Source organism: Gymnogyps californianus, chromosome 20, assembly GCF_018139145.2.
Source record: "Gymnogyps californianus isolate 813 chromosome 20, ASM1813914v2, whole genome shotgun sequence".
Lineage (NCBI taxonomy): Eukaryota > Metazoa > Chordata > Aves > Accipitriformes > Cathartidae > Gymnogyps > Gymnogyps californianus.
Genome location: NC_059490.1, coordinates 568700 through 588356, shown reverse-complemented (window position 1 = coordinate 588356; position 19657 = coordinate 568700). Strand labels below are relative to the sequence as shown.

Genomic DNA, 19657 nt, shown 5'->3' with positions numbered 1-19657 from the left:
AATAACCTCCCAGAGGTTTTTTTTCATTCCTGACTGCAGTGCAGTTATGACCTAGTGTAGATGTTGTCACATTGTCTTCACAGATGAGTTGGAAGGCTGAACGGTAGGTGCAATGGTAACAGGTTTCCTGTTTTTTGTTTAGGGGAGCTGATGGATGGCCGGCGAGGGCTGGTCCCCTCCAATTTTGTTGAGCGAGTTTCAGATGATGACCTCATGACGTTTCTGCCTTCGGAGCTGAATGATCTCACCCATAGTTCATACCAGGAGAAAAGTTTTTTCAGTGCAAGCACCAGCAGTGGAGATAAGAGCGATCTCTCCATTGAAGAGAGTAGCATCAGTCCATTGGCCAGTAGAGCAGAAGGAGACCAGGAGGAACCTGTTAGTCATACAGCAGTGCCTTACCCAAGAAAATTGACTTTGATCAAGCAGCTTGCCAGAAGCGTAGTTGTAGGCTGGGAACCACCACTTTTGCCAGCTGGCTGCCCAGACATACAAAGCTACAACATCTATGTGGATGAAGAGCTACGTCAAAATGTGAAGAGTGGCTTTCAGACCAAAGCAGTGATTGAAAAGCTGGATTTAAAGACAAAAGCTTACCGTGTATCTGTGCAGACTGTGACAGAGAAAGGCAGTTCTGATAAACTGCGATGCACTTTCTTTGTGGGGCAAGATTTTTGTGTGGCACCAACTATGCTGAAAGTCAGAAGTGTCACTGCCACGTCAGCAGAGGTCACGTGGCTTCCCTGCAACAGCAATTACAACCACGCAGTGTATCTCAATGGAGAGGAACGTGACATAACAAAACCAGGGGTCTACTGGTACACCTTCCGCAACCTGCAGCCGAGCACTCAGTATGTTGCCAAGCTGGAGGCCCGGCCCTTGAAAACACCTTGGGAAGAGGTCCCAGAGGGGCAGGAGCAGAACTCGGCTGCGATACACTTCACTACCCCACTAGCAGGTATCAGAGCAGTCGTGCCCGTTGCCACTGTGCATGGAGTGCTTGGAGCAGTGCGCTCTGTCGTTAGTTTGCTATGAAGCCTTGGGGTGAAGGGAAGGAAGGTTGATTAGGTCCCAAAGCCTGAGATGCTGTACTGTTTTGTCTTAATGTTTTTCTTCCTTTATTTTAAAAAATTATTACCTCTTGTTTTCGTTTGCTCTGGGAAGAGATCCCCTTTGCTGATTTGAGCAGCATGCCTCTCAGGGCATGGAAGATCTGGTTTGCCATGACCTTGCTCTAAGGGTTGCTGCATCTTGGCCTCAGCTACTTTTGCAAAGTTCTGTTTTCTGTGCATTAAAGCTTTCACAGAACAAGAGCACCTTATTTTCTCTTGTTCTGTCTATCATTTCCCAAGACTAGCCTGGCTATTCTAGTACAGTTCTGCAGTGGCAAGTCTGGCGTGGGATTTCTCTTTGATTCTAACCAGGGTTTAGTTTAGCTTTATGCTGTAATCAGGTAAGCAAGAGGAAAATCTGTTTGGTCTTTCACAGGCACACCTGATGCTCCTTTGGATGTCCAGGTAGAAGCTGGTCCCTCGCCAGGTATCCTCGTTATCAGCTGGTTACCTGTCACCATTGATGCCGAAGGATCTTCCAATGGAGTTCGAGTGACCGGTTACGCTGTGTATGCGGATGGACAGAAGGTATTGTGCTGACGCTGTGCAAGGCTGACCTTTGTGCAGGTGGGTGGCTGGAGGCTGGTGCAGGCGTAGCGGGCAGTTGCAGAGCCTCAAGACGTGGAAAGCTTGATCCAGTAAGCATGTCGTGAGGAGGCAATGACAGTCCTTGCCTGGAAGGGAATGATATCGGAGAAGGGACAATGCTTGGGCTGTTTGTTTTCACTGATGCACACCAAAAAAGACATCTGTCCAGATTTTTTATGTGTTCTTGATATAACTAAGCTAGGAAAGTTCCTGTGGCAGGACCCTTCACTAGTAAAACAGGACAATTAGTGTCAGCCTCCTCTGTCCCACTCTAGGCACTAGCTTGATCCTTGGGGAAGCAATGAGCTTGATGAGCAATGAGTCCACAGGGCATGGACGGAGTACAAGCACACAACCTTGCCACCACTTGGGGCTTGTCTCTGGACTATGGGGAGTGAGGTGTAGTTCTCCAGTCCTTTCTTAAACTAGGGACAGGTGAAGGGAGAGGTGTACAAACACCCCAGGGTCCAGTACGAATACTGGTAAAGAACTTCCAAGGATATTCTGTATTAAAAGTGGCCTGCGGTCTTCTGCACACATGCTGTTGTGCCATTGGCCATGGGAGAGGCAAGCCACGGCTGTTTAAAGGAGCACAGTGCAAAACAGAGTGGTGCTGTGTTGGATGATTGCTCTTTTATCATGGAAATGCTTTTTCCTCTACACAGGTCAAAAAAGGAGGAGTCTGGAAAGGGAGGCCAAAAAAAGGGATAGCCTTTTAAAGCATAGGGAACAAGGAGAGTTAAAACCTGGAGTAAGAGGGAATATAGTCATATTTTATAGAATATCCAGTTTCTCAAATGATTATGGTAACAATTTCTCTACTGTTCATTCTTCCCTGATATTGTGCAGAAGGATGAGAATTCTGCATGCCTGCTCTCAAGAGCTTTGGGGTCTGTCGTTAACTTTGGGTTCAGGAATAGTCATTCTCAGAAGGACTGAGCTGTGCACAATAAATAATTGCTCCCTGTTTTTTTGCTTGCAGGCGATAGAAGTTACTTCTCCAACAGCTGGGAGTGTCCTGGTGGACTTGTCCCAGCTTCAGATGTTCCAGGTGTGCCGGGAGGTTTCTGTGAGAACGATGTCTCTGTACGGGGAGTCGGTGGATTCAGTTCCAGCCCAGGTTTCCTCGGTCTTGCTGCGAGCCTCTCACCACTCTTCACCTTCAGATTCTGCTGTTCCTGCCACTTTTACCTCTAGACTGCCCTGTGGAGAATCCAGGGGCTCCCTGCCTGCACGCAGCCCACCCACGCACCAGATGGCTGCACTCCTGCTTCGACAAAAAGTTGCCACTGATAGCTCAGATGCCAAATTAACTGATCTCTCCTCCAGCCACGATGGCTCAGCGCGATCTCTGCGAGAGAAAGCCTCTTCGCCGCACCTCTCCTCTCCCAGTGCTTCCTTGGTGCAGGTTTTAGGCACTTCCCCACAGAGATCGGACGCTGCACGAGACAAGAAATGCCTGAGTGTGCCTCCTCAGCAAGCTGGCAGCACAGTGCTCCCTGGTGAGGGCACGGAGCCTGTCCCTTCAAGGGAAGCAGAATTGCAAGGCTTGGGTGAAGGGACGGAGGTGCAGGTAAGTGCTTACATCTCCTGCCCAGTACTATGTGTGCTGGGAAGGAGAATGGATCATTTTGGGGAACGGAACAAAATGCCTCTGAGCATCTTTCTCTTTCTGTGACTCACTGTTGCCTTTGGGCCGTCATCCAGTGGTTGGCAAACCGGCAGGGAGTATTGGCTGCTGTTGTGTACCTGGAAGAGCAGATGAAGCTCACCGCTTGATCACATGAGTGCAAGCAGATCAGGAATAGAGTCAGGAAAGCAAGAATTCGTCAGAGATAGAAGGTGAAAAGTATGTTCCCACTGATGATGATGTGGGTCTGGCATTGCTGTGCTCTCTGACTTGAAGGGGTCTTCTCCACTCTAGTGGGTTTGCGCAAGGCAGAGTAGGCACTCTAGCACGGTGGAACACCTTAGTGGACTGCACAGTGACGCGGCCATGTCTGGAGAAGAACTGGCAAGCTGTCCTGACATTGGGTATTTGGAATCTTGTAGGGTGGGTGAGTGCTTTCAGGGCTTTTTTAGGACAGTGGTGAGGATGTCTGAGAGCCCCATAAGAAAACAGGTAAATGATCTATAAGGTGCTCGCTCTGTGACAAGAGGGAAGTGGGTCCTGTGGCTGTGTGATGTATTGTATCAGGAAAAAGGATCTTTTTCCCACTCTGACCTTTGACATCGGGGACTCAGGGGAGCTCTTCAAACTGCTAATTCAGCATGACTTTATTAATCATGGCAGTGTGAGCTTGCAAAGGCTCAGAGTTAGATAAAAGCAGGAAGACTTCTGATAATTGCTGGAGCATCGGCAGCTGTATGGGCCCAAGACCAAAGGCCAGGTAAATATACAGGAAGAATTGAGATGTTGAGTCCAAAATTTCAGTCATCATTCTTCAGCCCCTGGTCATTTGCTGCTCACGGTACCTCGGGTCAATTGTGATTCATTTGACCACATTTAGATGTCTAGTGTAGATGGCTACACATGGGTGGGTTGCTTTGCCTCCTTTGTAGTCAGTGGAGCAAAATGGGTGCTTCCAGGATGCAAATCATCCTTCTTACTCGAGATGTGTGTCTTCACCTGGCTGTCAACAAAGAGAAACAGGGCAGAAGGATCCTAGCTGTCAGATTAAACATGAGATCTAGACCTGTCTGGCTTTTGCCTGAGCCCAGGAGACATTTAGAAACTAGGCACTGCAATGTCTAAATCTCCGTAAGGGTCTGATCCTGTAAATATTTTCAAAGTGCGCCTAGTACATAAGGACAAGGTTGTGCTCCATTGCAAAATACAGTGGAGGCTGCCTTATTTCAGAGCGAGGGTTAGAGAAAGGGGTGGTTGATGAAGGCCCACCTGCCTTAACCTCCTCGTTCCTGGGGTTCCATTCCTCCACCTCCCAGAGGTTTTCTTAAACACCAGGCTGAACTGACTGGAAAACAGACAAAAATTTAAAATTTCTGTAATCCAACTAAGTGACCTAACCACGAGTCTGTGCAGTTGTACTCTCTGTGTATATTCTTCTTCATTAATTCCTCTTCACAGCCGTTACCAGCTCCAAGAAGTGCTGAGGTAGTGTCCTCACCTCCAGCTCAAGCTAACCTGCAAGCTGGTGTGTAGGACATTCCTCTGGCAGATGAGAGTGGGAAATGACCTTGTTGTATAACTTGGGCTCTTCTTCTTGCTGCTCTAAAACTAGTTATTGTCAATACACTTCTGTGATTTACATGAACCATGTGTGGTGGCCAGAGCTGCAGCAGTGGAAAGACCGTGTGTCTACTTGCAGCTAACGGCAGGGAGGGGTTTGTTCCAGGGCTGGCCAACCTTCCCAGCTGCAAATTGCCTGCCAAAATATTTGTATGCCAACAGAGCAGAATGCACAGTGTTTGTGTCAGAGACTTCGGGGTGGTAAGGGCCCCCCTTTGGCGCACAAGTATTGCGTGATATCTCCCCCAGGTTTCATTGTTTGTGATGGCTTTTTTTTTGGTTTGTTTCCCAGATGGAGCACTCTGTAACCAAAGCACCAGAGCTGGAAAGCCCATCTAACAGTAGTCTGAAGATATGTATGGAGACCTGCCATGCATGCTCTGTGGAAGAGTCACCAAAAGGTCCCAATGCTGAAAGAGGGAAAGAGGCAAAGGAGAAGCACTTGAGCCCAGAGCCTCTGCCCTCCCCCAGCCAGGCTGAGGGGACAGAGAGCACCTTCCGAGACACAAGCGCAGGTGGGAGCAGCTGCCAGGAGTTCCTGAGGTTGTCCCCTGCCAAGGAGGTGATGAAAGAAATGTCCAGAGTGAAAAGAGAGGTTTGTTTAACCTTGGTTGAATGTCTCTGCCCATGGAGGGATGTGGACACCCCTACGTTTTACAGTCTTATGCAGTACTGTTCTTCTGCAGGCTGTAAAACGTGTCTGCCAGTTTTGTGTGTCTGTGTGTACACATGTGCCAATTGCTGCATTGGGTGCTGCCCAATTTACTTCCTACCACACTTTAGCTGTATGTGTACTAGAGAAAGGTAAAATGCGACTTTCTTGCTGAAATAGAGTGCCTGAGAGGACTGAGGAAATCTGTTTTGCTTTTCAATAGCAAGAAGAAAAGATGTCTGAAATGGGAAGACGACAGCTGACCCTTTTTGCTGAGCACAACCGTAGTTCTGACCTTTCAGATATTTTGGAAGAGGAGGAGGAAGATGAACTGTCTTCGGAAGCTCTGGAAGAGAAGAAATGGGACCAGAGAGAGCCATGTTACCAGGAGAATGGGGAAAAGGTAACTTGTAGCAGAGTAATGCTTGCAGGGAGTGCCCGTGCAGCCATCCCATGTCATCAGCTCACAGGAGGAGGTGCTGGTCTGAGCCCAGCGCTCTCAACAGTGCTTGGCTAAGTTCCTGCCTGCTCTGCTTTTACTCCCAGTGTTGTCTTAAGCTAGTAAAAATGCAAGCTGTTTGTGAGAGGGAAGGATGTTTATATGTAATGAATGTACCCAGGGTTTAATTAGTTGGAAAAACACACGATGTAATGTGAACTTTAGAACCCAGGGTTAAAAATCAATCCTATTGATTGAGTTCTTAATATAGATATAAACAGTGAACACATAGGAATCTGTAAAGTCCACCCATCTGTAGATCCTGTACCAACCCACCTTCCCTCCGAAGGCAAAACAGGCATGTAATATTTTGGCCTCAGTCCTGCAAGCACTCCTGAATGTGAATAACTTAGTGCAGATTATTTTGCTTAGACCTTGGTGCTCTGTGTAGGAATGAATAGCTTGTAGGAGCGGAGCCATGGCTTTGCAGCTCAAATGTTGCGAGTGAGGAAATACTGATTGAGCTGAACTGTGAGTGAGCACGTTAATTCATGTTGCAAGTTCAAACAGTTAAGACTGGTTAGTGTGTTATAATGCATCTGTGACAGGTACTGTACTTAAAACTGCATGACTGGGAAGTGGTATGTAATCATACAAATTACGGCAGTTGAAATGAACGTGCGTGAGGGAAGGTATTGAGGTTGAATGACTGAGAAATTAGAAAGATCTGCAGGAAATGTGATATGCCTGTATAGCAAGAAAGCACCCTCATTTTTTTCATGTGACCAAAGAACATCTGTAGTTTGCTGATGCTGACCTGTGTGGTTGCTAGCCTGCAGCACAGATGGGATGGGTCTGGTGAGCATTAAATGATCAGTAGCAGACTGTGTCATGATTCTGGAGTAAATTTGCTGCTGCTCCTTTTCTCCTTCTGAAGGGCGTTCTGCTTCCCGGGTGGGGAGGTTGGACCTGCAGTGCAGCATGTCAGGAGCCCCAGGAGAGCCTGGTGCCTGGAGATGCTGGGGCTGCCTGGGAAGCAGTTGTTGAAAGGGCTTCCAGTTGTTGGGGTTGCACTGGAAAAAAATGGAAGAAAAACAGTTTCCTTGGAGGGAGAAAAGAGAAAATAAGAACAGTCAAGAACGCCGTTCTTTGTCTCTTTTTCCTGGATGTTTTATTGGCCTGAAAGTTTTGGGGTTGTTGTGGTTTTTTTTTTTTTTCTGAAAAAGAAACACCAAAACCCCATGCGCATCCTGTTGAGTTGAGCAAACTGGTGCTTCTTGACCTGATAAAGTGATTGTTTTCTGTTCTGGCAGTGACAATTTGAGGGTGTGAGCATGACAAGATGCTGAATGGGGAGAGGGCATCAGGGGCAGGAAGCTTTAGGGCACAGAGCTCCCAACACTGCCTTATAGAGTGAAGGAAGAAGGTGACTGAAGCGGGCCAGGTCTCAGCAGGGCTGTTTTCTAGGATTCTGCATATTTAGTAACATTTTGGGTTATCTCAAGACTCCTCAGCCAACTCTTTCAGGATTTGGGGGATGAAAGAATGGAGGGGTGCTGCTTTTAAAATGTTTAACCTCAAATAAATTGTTTACTTTCTGAAACCATTTATTATATTAAAACTCAAAAGCAAAAGCCACAACTTTGTAAACAGCTAAAATAAGTCTTACTGGACTTATTTTATGATTTTATTTATAAATTCTGCATATTCCTAGTTGATGCTAACAAGGTAGGAGCCTAGAGCACATGTCCTGTAAAGAGAGTTTGAGGAAGCTGAGCTTGTTTGGTCTGGCAAAGAGGAGGCTAGTGGGAGATCTTGTAGCTGCCTACAACTATTTGAAGGACGGTTAAAAGGATGAAAGCGCCAAAGTCGTCTTGTTTGTGGCAGATGATATAAAATGAGGCAGCAGTCATGAGTTGCTGTTTGGGAGGTTCATGTTGGAGGTTCACAAACTTCTTTCCCAGGAGGGTAGTGCAGCCTTGGGACAGGTCCCCAGAGAGGTGGGGGATCTCCATTCTTTCGTGTTTTCAAGCCTCAGCTAAGCAAAGACACTGATTTACTGTTGGCAACAGTCCTGCTGCAATTAGGAGATTGAACTGGAGACCTCTGGAGGCCCCTTCAACCAATTCTAAATACAATTTAAGTCCAACTTTTGCTTGGAAAAAAGTTATGGAGGCTGTGGTTCAGTTTTTAATTATCTCTGAACAGGCCTGCTTATGCCTATAGCTTAAAACATCAATAGCTACATATGCTTTGTAAACTATTTGTAAACGTTTTTAGAACATGTCATGATATAAATTGTCAGGGAAGTTGAACAAGAGACCTCCAGAGGGATCTTCCAACCTAAATTACACTATGCATCTGGGATTCTACCTTTTTATTTTAGTATAAATGTAGTAAGAGACAAAACACTAATTCTGCAGTTGGTCCAAGACAAATTTAAAAATTCAGCAGTGTTTTCCCAAAAGTTTTGTGTAACCTGGCAGGCTCTTACCCAGCTGCAAGTGAAATACAAGTCTGTGTGACCCCTTTGAGGTAAAGGGTTTTCATGTGTATTTGTGGCAACTCTGTTCATCTGGATTTGCAGACAGTAAACTACTGTAGAGCTGGACCTTGACAGATGATGGGAAGGGTCTAGGGAAGGTCCTCCCATAGCAGCATCATCTCCAAGGGGTGTCTTGCTGCACAGGGTCACTTCCTTCTGTTCCAGTGCAAGGACAGAGAGGTAAGGGAGGACTGTGGGTCCTTGTGTGAGCACAGGCTGTGAGGCTCATCCCTGCGGAGGGAGGAACCCGATTAGCTCTAACGTGCAGTGAACAGCCGTGGAGGAACTGTGCCTCTCCCGCCCCGTCATCCCAGACTGGGGATGCTGAAGCTGTGGGGTATCAAGTGGGCAGGCTGAAAGGTGCTGCAGATAGTTGTGCGTGTAGAGGCAGAGGCTGGGAGGGAGCTCTTCCATGCATTGGCCTTTCTTGCTTTCTGCTGCATTGCTAATTCATCTGATTGTCTTTTGCCAGAAGACCCATTGCTCTCTTTTGCTTCCTACCCCTTGCTTCGCTGCAGACCACAGTCGCCGTTCCATACTGCTGTGCTGGGAGGGAATCAGCTGTAACTTTGCCTCTCTTTTTAATGTTTATTTCCTCTCTTTTTTCCTTTGCTTGTCCTGGCTGTGGCTTTTCTCGGGGGCTGGGTACAGATGGATCTTTGTGATACTGACAGCGATGAGGAGATTCTGGAGAGGATACTAGAGCTCCCGCTTCAGAAGAACCACAGCAAGAAATTGTTTAGCATCCCTGAAGTGACTGAGGATGAGGATGAAGATGAGGATGAGAAGTGTGTTATGGAGGAAAAGACAGACCCTCAAGATTCCTTGGAAACGCTTACCTACCATTCAGGAAGGACAGAGAAGCTGCTCAACATCAAGGAGCCATTTCTAAAGGCAGACAGGAGTAATACCTCCATGGATCCGTCCGCTCAGACTCCGCAGGAGGAGCATGGTGTTAAGGAGAGCAGAGGGGATGCTGACCATGCAAATTCTGCCTTTGTCCAGCTGGCCTGGAGTCAGAAGAAGGCAAACTGGAACTGGGGCTACCAGGAGAACGATCCAAAGTCTGGGACTGGGGCAAGTCCTGCTTGGAGCAAGAAGAAAGGAAATAATTATCGAGAGAAGATCCGGAGTCGGCCTGAGATGGGTAGGAAGAGACAGAATGATTTAACAGAGCACTGCAGTCGTCTGCTGGGCAACTGCAGCCAGATGGGAGGCGGGTTATACAGAGCTCCTAGCCTCAGGGAAGAGCTGAATGTTGTGAGCAGTGCTGGTGGTAAGGAGGGGTTTGATATGTACAGTTGTGCCAGACAAGGCACCTTACGAAAAAACCACATGAAAGCAGTGGTTTCAGGGTTTGCAGAACCTGCTGTGATGGCAACACACTGCTCCAGCCCCAGGAGCCTGGAAATAGACATTGAATATGACTCCGAAGACGATCAGGATTCGACGTGTGCATCCCCCCCTGAGAGCAGGCTGTGGCCAGAAAGGTCCCAGAGCTGTCAGGGGGACTGGAGTGATTGCTCCAGGCAATCTGAGGTTGCCCACACGGATAGCAGAAGGGACCTGACCAGACTGGAGATGATGGAAGAGCGGGGTATGGAGTGGGCTGGGTCTCCGAGCCGGCGCCTGCGATTCTTCTGCCGGGAGAAGGAAGCACTGAGATGTGAGAGCAGTTCTGAGGAGCAGGGCTGGGAGCTGGACTGTAAGTCACCTGGCTGGAGAAGGAGGCTCGAACATCCTTCGAAGGGGATACGTAGCACCTCCTTGCACAAAAGGGTTGGGTGACTTTTCCTATTCTGGCTTTGAAGCAGCTTGCAGTGGCGCTAGCTTCCCTCTGCTTCCCCGGCCTGCCTGTATCTTGCTTTGTTCAGTGTTGTCCAGAGAAAGGACCCTCCTCTAGGATTGTCTGGAAGAATACCTGAGAGATTCTGTAGTTCTGTGCTGCTCCGTGGCTTTTCTTGTATTAGCTGCTTCTGCTTTTCCTGCTAACTGACCGAGTGTCACCGATGCAGTATTCCTTTTCGCACTGGGTCTTCCTCCCCATGGCAGGAGGCTGTGGGACCCAAACGAAAATCCCTGGTGAAATAAGCTGATTTGTGAAAGCTTGGTGTAGATGATGACTGTAATGTCATTGCCTCCTCTCGAAATGCCCTTTCCTGCGTCCTCACGTTCACCAAGGGGATCGTCACTGGTGTCTGGGCAGGGTGCCTGCCTGTACTTAGTTCTGTTTTCCAACTCCCTTGGTATTTTCAGCTCTAGAGTGTCCCTGAAGAGGAATGTTGCATTTGGATGCACTGCTCTTTGCGGAGTGCGTTTGGGCTGAGCGCTGTTCACGCGAGTCAGAAGGCAGAGGCTGCTACTAACTCTCTGGTGGTTCCTGTTGCAGGCGTCCGGTAATAAAGATCCTAGGGGCCAGGAGCTGCCTGGCACAGCCGCCTGGCAGGCTCCCAGCAGAAGAGGGAACAAGAGCGTAAGAAGAAGCCAAATGCAGAAACCTTTGCTCTCTAGTCCAGGTGAGTGGGCAAGGCGGGGAGAGTTGGGCAGCAGGAGAGGGGGAGGCTATTGGAAATGGGAGAGACTAGTAGGCAGTATTTGAGCCGTGCAGGGCTATGACAAGGGAATGGTGCTGACGTTATCTCTGATGTGTCCCCTGTCTGTGCACAGGTCCTCCAAGGAGCACCGCTTCAGAAACCTCTGTTAAAGAGGATGACATTAGAATATTTGTGGCTCTCTTTGACTACGATCCCGTTTCTATGTCTCCTAACCCTGATGCAGCAGAAGAGGAGCTCCCATTTAAGGAGGGACAGATCCTGAAAGTAAGAGCACACCTTAGTGAAGTCTCCTACTCTGTATGGATCCATCTGATGTTCCAGGGACAGCATAAACCTTGGGAGGCAGAGCCTCCTTCATCTTGGGAGTTGCCTTAGCTTCCCTTTCTCCTTGCTCTGTGCATCTCAGTCCCTGTAGCATAAACAGTCTGTGGCCTGTCTTTTCCCTTGCAGGTATGTGGAGACAAGGACGCTGATGGCTTTTACAGGGGGGAATGTGCAGGAAGGGAGGGGTACATTCCCTGCAACATGGTGTCAGAAGTCCAGGTGGAGAATAATGAAATTAAGAAGCAGCTCCTAAAGCAAGGGTTCCTGCCTGCCGACACACCGATGGAGAGCGTAGGTACTGTATCTCCTTTATGTGTGTGCTGTGCTATCGTCAGGATGTTTCTTTGCTGAAATGTGGAAAGCTCAGTCATGCCGTCAAGCTGTGTGGCCAGTGCAGCCCACCAAAACAATCTCTAGGGCTGGTCCCCAGGATCTGAAGGCTTGTTTAGTGGCTGTTGCAGTAGCAAGCAGGGAGGTCTCGGTGGATGAGGGAGGCAGGTGTTCTGAGGTCTCAGTTCGTACCTGACTCTACTGCAGCACAGGGCTGCCCGAGGCTGCTTTTGCAGCTGCTGGAGCTGCTCCTGTGCTTGAGGTGTCATGTCTGTGACACGGAGCATCAGTGAGGCTGATCCTCGCTTGAGAAGGGGAAACAAAAAAGTTTGAAGAGCAGCTGAAGGATGTGAACAAGAGTTTTCACTTGTATGTTCTTTCCTTTGTTTTGCGAGTCTGTAATTGAACCCATAGGGGTGACCCTGCTCTTGGGTGAGAGAATCTGTGACTTGGGAATGGAGGAAGATAGGGAGAGACTCGTGGGGAAGGGGAAAGAAGGGTGTGAGACAGCAAGGTAGGCAGTCAGGAGTGTACAAGGAGCTGACCTTGTCCTTGGGCTGCTCCTTACTCCCTGAAGTATGTGGTTCAGTGCTTTATGCACTGCAGAGACTTTCCTGTTTCTTCCCACTTGTGTACTCAGAGAGAGGAGAGGAACCTTCCCTGGGATGTGCAGCCACCACAGCTCAGGCTGAGTTAGGCTGAAGTTCAGTGGCTGTGAGCTGCCCTGAGACTGCTGTCAACATACTGGTGTCCCAGTGCCTGTCCTTTATCCCTCCCACCTCTCATCCTGCACCTCTCTGTGTACTCCCTGCTACCAGCGGCAATTGTTTGACCTGCTCCACTTGTTAAAACAAGAGGAAATTCTTATTTTGGCTGGCCACTGTTTCCCAACCAGTTCAGCAGGGTAAACCAGCACAAGTGTGGGTCTCACGGCAAATGTAAGCCCTGACATTGACTGAGCTGTTCCACTGCCTCGCACAGGCAGTGGAGGAAAAAAACCCAACCAAACTAAAAAAAAAAAAAACCAAAACAAACCCCAAGAAAAAAAGAAGCAATCCAACTTGTTTCCGTTTCCCTGCAGTGAGACCCAGTATCCAGCCCTAGAGGCTAAGGGGCCGACAGTCCCCAGTTCCTAAATGTGGGTCTCTGGAAGGTTGATCCTGAGGAGCACAGGGGTCGAAGGAGCCTGTTGCTTTCACTTTGTGGCTATGTGATTTTTTGGTAGGTTTGTGTCCTTTGGCCTCTCTCATGTCTAGGGAGAGGAGAGATTTGAGTAAGGCTTTTTTCACACTTGGGACATTCATAATGTTTCTCCTGCGTGTATTCTCTGGTGCCCAGAGATGGCTAGATGCCTGTGGTGGCCTTTGTCCCTGCATGGATACACAAGGCTCTCTGTCCCCTGCCCCACTGCGTACTCTCGGAACAATAAAGAAACTTAATAGCTTTGAGACTTCATGAAACGTAGTGGCTTTGAAAGTTTTCAGGAGGGTGGTGGCAGTGAAAAAGACATACCTTATGTGTGCATGCAGAGAGTAAACCTTGTTTCCTTAGGCAGCCGGGCTGCATGTACCTCTCTTGTTTTCCTGCTGCCATAAACCCACATTACAGCCTCGTAACTAAGAAAATGCCTTGTAGGGGTTCATCTGGGAACTCCTTCTGCAGGCTCATCTGGGACTGATCCAGTACTGACCCTGCTCAGTGCAGAAGCTTTAGCTAGAGACCTCCCCAGATCCCTTCCCACCTGAGTGAGCTGATGGGGTGCACCTCCCCTGGCATTTTTCAGGTGTTAATGGTACAAGGTTTTATTTTATCCTTATGATGCTCCTTCTGAAAGATAAAGTGCAGCGAAGTTTGTCTGATGTGTACTGTGATATGGCTAATGGGCATAAATACAATGTGGATTTCTGTGTGTATTTGGGATGTGGATCATGCCTTATCTGAGTCCACATACGAGAAATGGAGATTTGGGCTTTGCCTGTAGAAATCACGGTGTCTGCTTCCCAGGGGAGGCATGTCATGCTACTCTGTTGCCTGTTCACTCTTCAAGATGCTTTTCACTTTCCATTCACTGTCTGTTTCTCTTGTCTATTTATTTGCTTTTTTGGATTTTTATTAAGGAAATGGCACATTTTCTCCACCTCCACGCCGCCAAACCGTCCCTCCTCCAAAACCCAGACGCTCCAAGAAAGGTCTGTGTCACCCACTGCTTCCTCTTTGATTTTTGCAATAGGATTACAGACTGCATTGAATTTTTACTACTTGCTTACAGGACCCTCAGATGTTTGTCTCTGTACGACTGCTAGGAAGTGGAAAGAGAGCCCATCCCTGTGCTGGTGTTAAGTTTTTAACAACAGTGATGTCTTTTATAGTTTGGAGCTTGACCTCTGCTTCTTGTTACGTCCCTGAGTCATGGTTACTGGCGTAGACTTTGAGTTGCATGAACGGTTTGCTTCTGTTGTTTGCTGCCTTGGTCTTTGTTCTTTTTATTGTTTGTCGGTTGTGTCATGTGGTCACTGTTGAAAGATGAACTCTCACTGATGAGATATTTTCTTCCCCCAGCAGGGCTGGATAAACAGGAGAAGTACAAGTCTCATCCAGGTGAGAATTGCTCTTTCTTACTATGAGTAGATAATGCATGATCGTAATACAGACGCGTTTTGCGGCCAAGGGCCAATGCAAGACCCTGCAGTGCTGCTTCAGAGCACTGTAAGGAAATGGTCATTCTCACGAAAGAAGAGTTTTAGTTCTTTCAATTTAGTAGTGGGTGCAGTGGCCTTTGAACAGGGAGTGTTTGAAGGTGGAGGGCATGCATGGTTGTGCTTTGGAGGAGCAGGGAAATCTCTTACTCATCTGATGCTGCGGTCCTTAAAATCTAAGGTCCCTTGAGAGGGTGCTCACTCTGCTTAGGTGTGCAGTCATCTGTTGATGTCCAGAGAGGCCAAGCCTGCAAACCCTTTGCTAGTCCATCCAGTGTTGACCTGAAGCAGGGTTTAAATCCATAAAATGAAGGACTGCACAATGTGTGTTCTCTGTAACACCAGACTTTGCTTTTGTAGACTCAGAGCAGGTCTGTAAGTAATGGCACTGAGCAGGCAGGCGGTTGTGAAAGTGCAGCGTGTTCCCTGGATGATGAGGCCTGCACTTCCCTTTGTGCTGAGCTCTGTGCTGCTGTGGCTGGGCTGCTGGTCGATGCTGTCCAGGGCTCTTGCTGTTCGCCTGGTACTTGGAGGATAAATTTTGTAGCTCAATAGCAGATCATTGCATGGAGGGAGGAGAAATGTCCATTTGAGACACTATAAAAAGACTGCTGTCCTCTGTGTGTGTATATATACATATACATATGTGTGTGTGTGTATAAATAGAAAACATAAAATAAAACATTTCTGTATATATAGGCAGGACACCAGGAGGCTGGAATGGGGAGATGTCCCCACTTTTGTGCTTGTGAGGTGATACAGGAGATCAGAAAAGTGCTTTACCAAATGTCTCTCGGGCTTCTAAAATCTCTCTTCCATTCAGTTCCCCCCTCGTATTCTTTTTGCTCAGTCCGCTCCAAGAATGGCAAAGGAGTTGCTATGATCTGGGATTTTGTCCTAGAACTTCCAGCTCAGGATAGTTTGTTTTATTTTTGTCCTGCAGGACAGAAGCATAAAGACTTTGAAGCTGAACTGCTGACTCCTCGAAGTATGGTGGCTGTCTTTGACTATAACCCTAAGGAGAGCTCTCCAAATGCAGATGTAGAGGTAACCACCAGCTGCTCACTCCTTTTATAGGTTTCTTTTTCCTCTCTCTTTTTTTCTTCTATCCCAAGACACTTAGCACTTCAGTCAAAGCAGAGACGATTATAGCTTGGCAATATGACTGCTAAAAAGGGGTTGGCCAAAGTCATAAAATGTAGAGTTGGCTGATACGTTCTCTCATGCATTCTCTAACAACAGTGTTCAGTTATCTGTGAAGAACATGGAGCAGTGTACCCCTAATGATTTTCAGTATGTGTCTCAGTGAAACTATGTGAGCATCTCATGGCCTCATAGCATCCTCTAGTGATGAGACAGGACTAAGCAGATCTGGGGCAGGAGGAAGCAGCAGCAACTGATCCAGGGCGCACACTGGTAAAAGGAAAAACCTGCTTAAGGGTTTGAATGGACTTCTGGTACTTAAGATGAGCATGTCTTGGAGCATGTCTTTTGTGTTAAATACCTGTGTAGGTCTTTGTTCAAGCAAGAAGACTTAGCTCCAGTTTAATGGATCAGTCTTCTAAGTTCTTGCTTTTCAAGCAGTCCCTACATATAATCCAAACAGTATTTTTGTGGGTAAGTCTGTTTCAGGTGGAAAGATTGCAATGCAGAATCCTTTCTGCAAAAAACCTTTCTAAATTAGAACATGCTGTGTTCTCTGTTCTTCCATAGCAGTGTTAGTCTACTCTGAGCAAACACAAACATGGGGTTTGGATTCAGATTCTTTCCATGCATCCAGAAAGGAGTGCATGGCCAAGAGGTGGCCCAGTTCAGGTAATGCTTGCCTTGCAAACTGAGTGTCTCATGAGCAAGACAGCCTGCTTCTGAGGACAGAGTGTTTTAGAGATGGTGGATTATCTTGGGAGAGATACAATGAGAGCATGTATCCAGCCAAAGAACACTTCTGAGCCCTTGTCAACAAGAAGATGACTGTATTTTTTGCAGTGATTTGGTCTTCCTAGAACCTTCCCAGTGGACAGAGCTCAAATTATTGAAACAAGCTGGTGCAGTTCTGTTGCGTTGTTGGAGATGCTCCCCGTTCACACTCCCAGAAAATCTGGTCACCTGTTCTGCTAGAAGGCTGCAGCTGCTCTTTGTGAACTTGCACCAAGACATAGTAGGATCAGCTTTGCCATCCTGTGTGTCTGTGAGTGAAGTTCCCTACAAGTGTCTTTCTGCTAGAACAAAGTAATTCACAGCCAACAGGAGGAACCTGCAGCCTCCAGAAATAAATTGAGTACTAGGGATATAATAAGGTAAATATATTAGAGGTGGGTCCCTTCCAGCTAACACTTCTGTGAAGTGCATATAAAGCCAGTGTGTCTTGAGTGGAACACAGCCTGTTTGGAGACTCCACCTTTTCTGTCTTAGAGCAGCTTTTTTGCTGTAACTGGGCAGTTTCTTCCAATAGAAGAGACTGCTTACACCTTTGTCTTCAGTCTTGTGCTCCATGGAGCGCATGCTGGGGTGGCTGACAGGACAGACGGATGTGATGGTGAAGGGTCACGTGTGTTGTGTGGTAATGTTCTGTTTCCAGGTCAAATCTTCCCGTTTGTATGCATTCCTGCTAGTGACTAATCCCTGAGCATTGCATACAGGACAGGCTCATCCAAGGGAGCAGGATTTAGTACTTATATTTAAAGAAATGAAAGGTGTTTCTGGTGCTTGTTCAGCTTATTCTCAACATACCTTTCCAGAACAGGTGGTAGGTACTATTTTGAAGCCTTATTAAAATTGGTTTAAGAAACAGGCTTGGCTCTTGTCTTAATTTATGAAATGCTTCCTTAGCACTGAATTCCAGTGTTACCCACTTCAGTTGCTCTTCTGCATCCTGGCCCTGCAAGTCTTAACGCAGTGGCCTCCCTCCCTCAGAGTGAGATTGTGCAAGAAGCCCAGGGTGGCCTTGTGTTTCTGGTGAGAAATTCCAGGCAGCGCTTCTCCTGTGACTGTAGTTCTCTTGCTCTTTGCAGGCTGAACTGACTTTCAGTGCTGGGGACATTATCACTGTGTTTGGGTCCATGGACGATGATGGATTCTATTATGTAAGTACAGGGGTTGGGAAGGTCCTGTGGCTGCATCTGAAATCGTTGGAGTCCATCTAGTGGCAGGAGAGGAGAAATCAGGGAACAAGATATTCTGCTTTTGGACAAAAAATAAACCCATATCTGCTTAGTGCAGGGCAGATTGTTTCTGGCAGTCGATGTTCCTCCTGTAAACCCAATATCCAAATGGTTCTGAGTTTATTTCTTGGCATAACTTGACTGCAGGTTTCCCAAAGCCTAGGATATATTTTTCTGTACATACATCAGCTGAATCAGCATCTGCTATAAGCTGATTTGCCGCCAAGCACTCAGACACATGGTCTCATCCAGGGCAGGAGGCTAAAATGGTAACGTAAGAATAAAAATGTACGATGACCCCCATCCGGCCATACTTCAATGTATCAACTTCAACAAGCGCTGGTATCTGTTCAATTTACTCTGCATACCTGGGGACTGTGCCTGCCAACAGGCTGTGTGCTAGACACGATCCTTGGCCCTTGGATCATCCACCTTTTCCTGCACAGAAAGCAGTGTGTCTTCACACATCAAAGTTGAGGTTCAGCTCCAGGTAAAGTCTGGAGGGGATCACTGTGAATGTTTTGCTTGACTTCTTTTATAGTGTTGACCAAACAACATTGCTGGGGTTGTTTTTGTCTCACCCAACCACCTGCTGTTGAACTGGAGATGATTTTTTAGGAACACAGCCAAGCTTGGTTTGCAGCTCTGGACCTCAGTGAGCATTGAGGCAATGCCTACAGGACATTGTACCGGTAGTACCTCATTCTTTAAAAAAAATAAATAAATACCAGAGCAAATCAAAGGCCTTTAGAAAGCTTGTGGCACAGTCATATTCCGGTTGCTTCCAGGATAGCAGTGGAAATTTTTTGAGTTTGTAGAAGTGACCTTGTTGCTGGAATACATTTGTCATGGCTTGCTGCCATCTTTTCTTCCTTTACTCTCTTCTGTGTTTTTGCGCTCTGAATTGTTCCACAACTAAGCAAGAGTGTGAGTCGTGAAATTTGCTGAGGATCCTTCCAACATGAGTGTGTTCCTGGGCTTCTCTCAGGCCATAGCCTAGCCTACTCTGCATGGGACTGCTCCTCTATTTATTGTTTCTCCATCAGCCAGGAAACCTGATGTGAGAACTGAACGTTGATCTTGCAGGGAGAGCTGAACCAACAGAGGGGGCTTGTCCCTTCTAACTTCTTGGAAGCTGTAACTTCAGATGGAGGCACGGTCGAGGAACTTCACTCAAAAGATAAAGAAGCTTTTCCGCTGAGTGCTGAGAGCCAGGTAAGATTGTGTGACTCTGCATAGTACGGACATCCAAACCGTGATGTGGCTGGAGATTGGGCATTGCATAGCATGCAGCATCTGATGGAATCATTTAAATTATTGCATGCAGCTCAGGTCATCCCGTGGGAGATGCTCAAAAGTTTAGAAGGGAGTGCTAGGGGCTCTTCTTGAAGACTTACGTATAGTGCAAAAAGAGGCACAAAGCAAAAACATCCACTGGGGCCTCAGTCTCATTATGATCAGGTGAGCAAAGAGTATCCCAGGTCCCACCAGCAAATTCTTTACATCCACAAAAGGATCAGTGGTGAAATCCTGCTGCAAGCAAAGCAGTTCAGCCAGCTCCCCAGACACATGAAATTCCTCAGATATGCTCATATCCCTGCCAAAGAGTTCTGGAGTTATCAAACACCAATGCTCTTCCACCCATCCTGAGTTAGATACATTTTAATCCAGTCTGAGGTGCTTCCAGATAAATTCAAAACACACTGGGGAGTTTCCCAAACAGATCTGTGGGATGGATCCTAAGGCTTTGAAAGCATCCCACAGATGCAGGGAATTCAAAGGCTGAGCTAACCCCTTGCATTACGTTGCTGATACTCTTGAAACAAATGCTTAAGCAGGAGATTTGGGTCATCTGCCAGATTGAGTCAGTCCTCAGTGGGTGAGGCCAAAAGTGAAGCACCTCCCTGGTCACTCCTGGACCTCATATGCTGTGTCATTCTAGAGAGTGGGAGGCAGGGAGGGACACAGCTTGGTCCCAGCTCACACGTACTTGACCTTCAGTTCT

General features: G+C 47.4%; 1 protein-coding gene across 2 annotated transcripts in view; it reads left to right on the top strand.

Moving 5' to 3' along the window:
• The window catches only part of TSPOAP1 (TSPO associated protein 1), a 47972-nt gene that overhangs the window by 20083 nt on the left and 8232 nt on the right, over positions 1 to 19657 (top strand). For both annotated transcript variants that reach the window (XM_050908985.1, XM_050908984.1), the window contains 13 exons: positions 143 to 958; positions 1489 to 1640; positions 2683 to 3273; positions 5243 to 5545; positions 5826 to 6005; positions 10976 to 11102; positions 11254 to 11405; positions 11592 to 11760; positions 13913 to 13984; positions 14358 to 14393; positions 15435 to 15538; positions 17503 to 17574; positions 18739 to 18867. In XM_050908985.1, coding sequence (XP_050764942.1) covers positions 143 to 958; positions 1489 to 1640; positions 2683 to 3273; positions 5243 to 5545; positions 5826 to 6005; positions 10976 to 11102; positions 11254 to 11405; positions 11592 to 11760; positions 13913 to 13984; positions 14358 to 14393; positions 15435 to 15538; positions 17503 to 17574; positions 18739 to 18867 — 2903 coding nt within the window. The remainder of the gene's footprint in view (positions 1 to 142; positions 959 to 1488; positions 1641 to 2682; positions 3274 to 5242; positions 5546 to 5825; positions 6006 to 10975; positions 11103 to 11253; positions 11406 to 11591; positions 11761 to 13912; positions 13985 to 14357; positions 14394 to 15434; positions 15539 to 17502; positions 17575 to 18738; positions 18868 to 19657) is intronic.